Genomic DNA, 1350 nt, shown 5'->3' on the forward strand with positions numbered 1-1350 from the left:
TAACGTTTATATGTGTATGCTCATCATCATAATCATCATCATCATCCATCCTACCAGTCGTATGGCCTCGTCCTCAGCGCGGGAGGCGACGGCCAGGATCTCGGAGGTGGGGTTGAAGGCGAGGGCGGTGGCCGAGGTCAGCAGGTTCTTCACCGCCCTCAGGGGCCTCGGGCTGGCTGAGGTAAGACACGCCTCCTGGGAGTAGACGTTCACCACGCCCGACTGGGAGCTGAAACGCAGAGTTAAAATATTAAAATAACAGCCAGGTCTCTCAGCCAATCAGGGAGCAGGGCAGGTGAGGGGGCGGGGCTTACCCGCAGGCCAGGTACTGGCCGTTGGGCGAGGCGGCGATGGACGTCGCCTTCACACAACCGTCGTCGGTGAACCTGTTGACGCAGCGGCTGCTGCGGATGTCCCACACGTACACCTCCCCCTCATCTGTGATCACACACATTAAAACACATTTATATATATATGCAGTAGTGATGCACCGATTGTTCGGTAACCGAAATTGTTCGGCCGAAAATGACAAAAAAACACTTTCGGTGTTCGGTGGAATAAGTGGGAAAAAACAAACAATTAATAACGGCGTTGTAAAATAAGGAAATAGACTGGCCGCTCCGTCCCGTAACGTTGCGCACCACAAACATAAATCGTTGGCCAACCAAAAACTAACCCTAACTAACTTTACCAACATTCACCAGGAGGTGGAACCAAAACAACACAATGCTGGGAAATAAAAAAAATTTCATTTTTTTACGTTCAATAAATATTTTTTACCTTGTAATTTTGTAATAGATTTTTTTCTTTGAAAAGCATGCCTAAATCAAATTTATTTGATTTATGCAATGGTGAAAAAATTGGCAAAATAAATGAAAAACTGCGAAGAACCATGTTCGGTATTGTTCGGTATTCGGCCAAGTGTTTATTATTATTTTCGGTTTCGGCCACAAATTTTCATTTCGGTGCATCACTAATATGTAGATAGATAGATGTTTATTATGGATATAGATATGTTTTATGTAGGTATGTGAATGGGAATATTGAGTTGTATTATACGTATCTATATCGCTATTAATATATAGATTTATAGTCATATGTAGATATGTTGATATATAGATTTATAGTAATTTATATGTATATAATTGGAGGTAAATATATGAACCAGTATAAATAGCATATCTACTCTTATATGGTTATTCAAGTATATTGTTATACCATTGTTGCCTATTGTTCTATATTATATTATAGTATTATAGTAAAGTAATGATAATGTAATACTATGCATTATAATTACTTCTATTATTACATACAGACATACATAGTAGCACAAATAAATACTGGGCGTTT

At 39.8% G+C, this 1350-nt stretch overlaps 1 protein-coding gene across 1 annotated transcript; it reads right to left on the bottom strand.

The window, feature by feature from the left end:
* Positions 1-54: 54 nt before the first annotated feature.
* LOC133440336 (U3 small nucleolar RNA-associated protein 18 homolog) lies at positions 55-454 on the bottom strand (the record flags this gene model as incomplete). The annotated part of the gene is made up of 2 exons (XM_061717575.1): positions 315-454; positions 55-229 (listed from the first exon to the last, which is right to left on the bottom strand). Coding segments are annotated over exons 1-2 (315 nt in total), but the record flags the coding sequence as incomplete, so codon positions are not given.
* Between the last annotated feature and the right edge of the window lie 896 nt (positions 455-1350).

The sequence above is a fragment of the Cololabis saira genome, unplaced genomic scaffold (genome assembly GCF_033807715.1).
Source record: "Cololabis saira isolate AMF1-May2022 unplaced genomic scaffold, fColSai1.1 scf667, whole genome shotgun sequence".
Classification (NCBI taxonomy): Eukaryota; Metazoa; Chordata; class Actinopteri; order Beloniformes; family Belonidae; genus Cololabis; species Cololabis saira.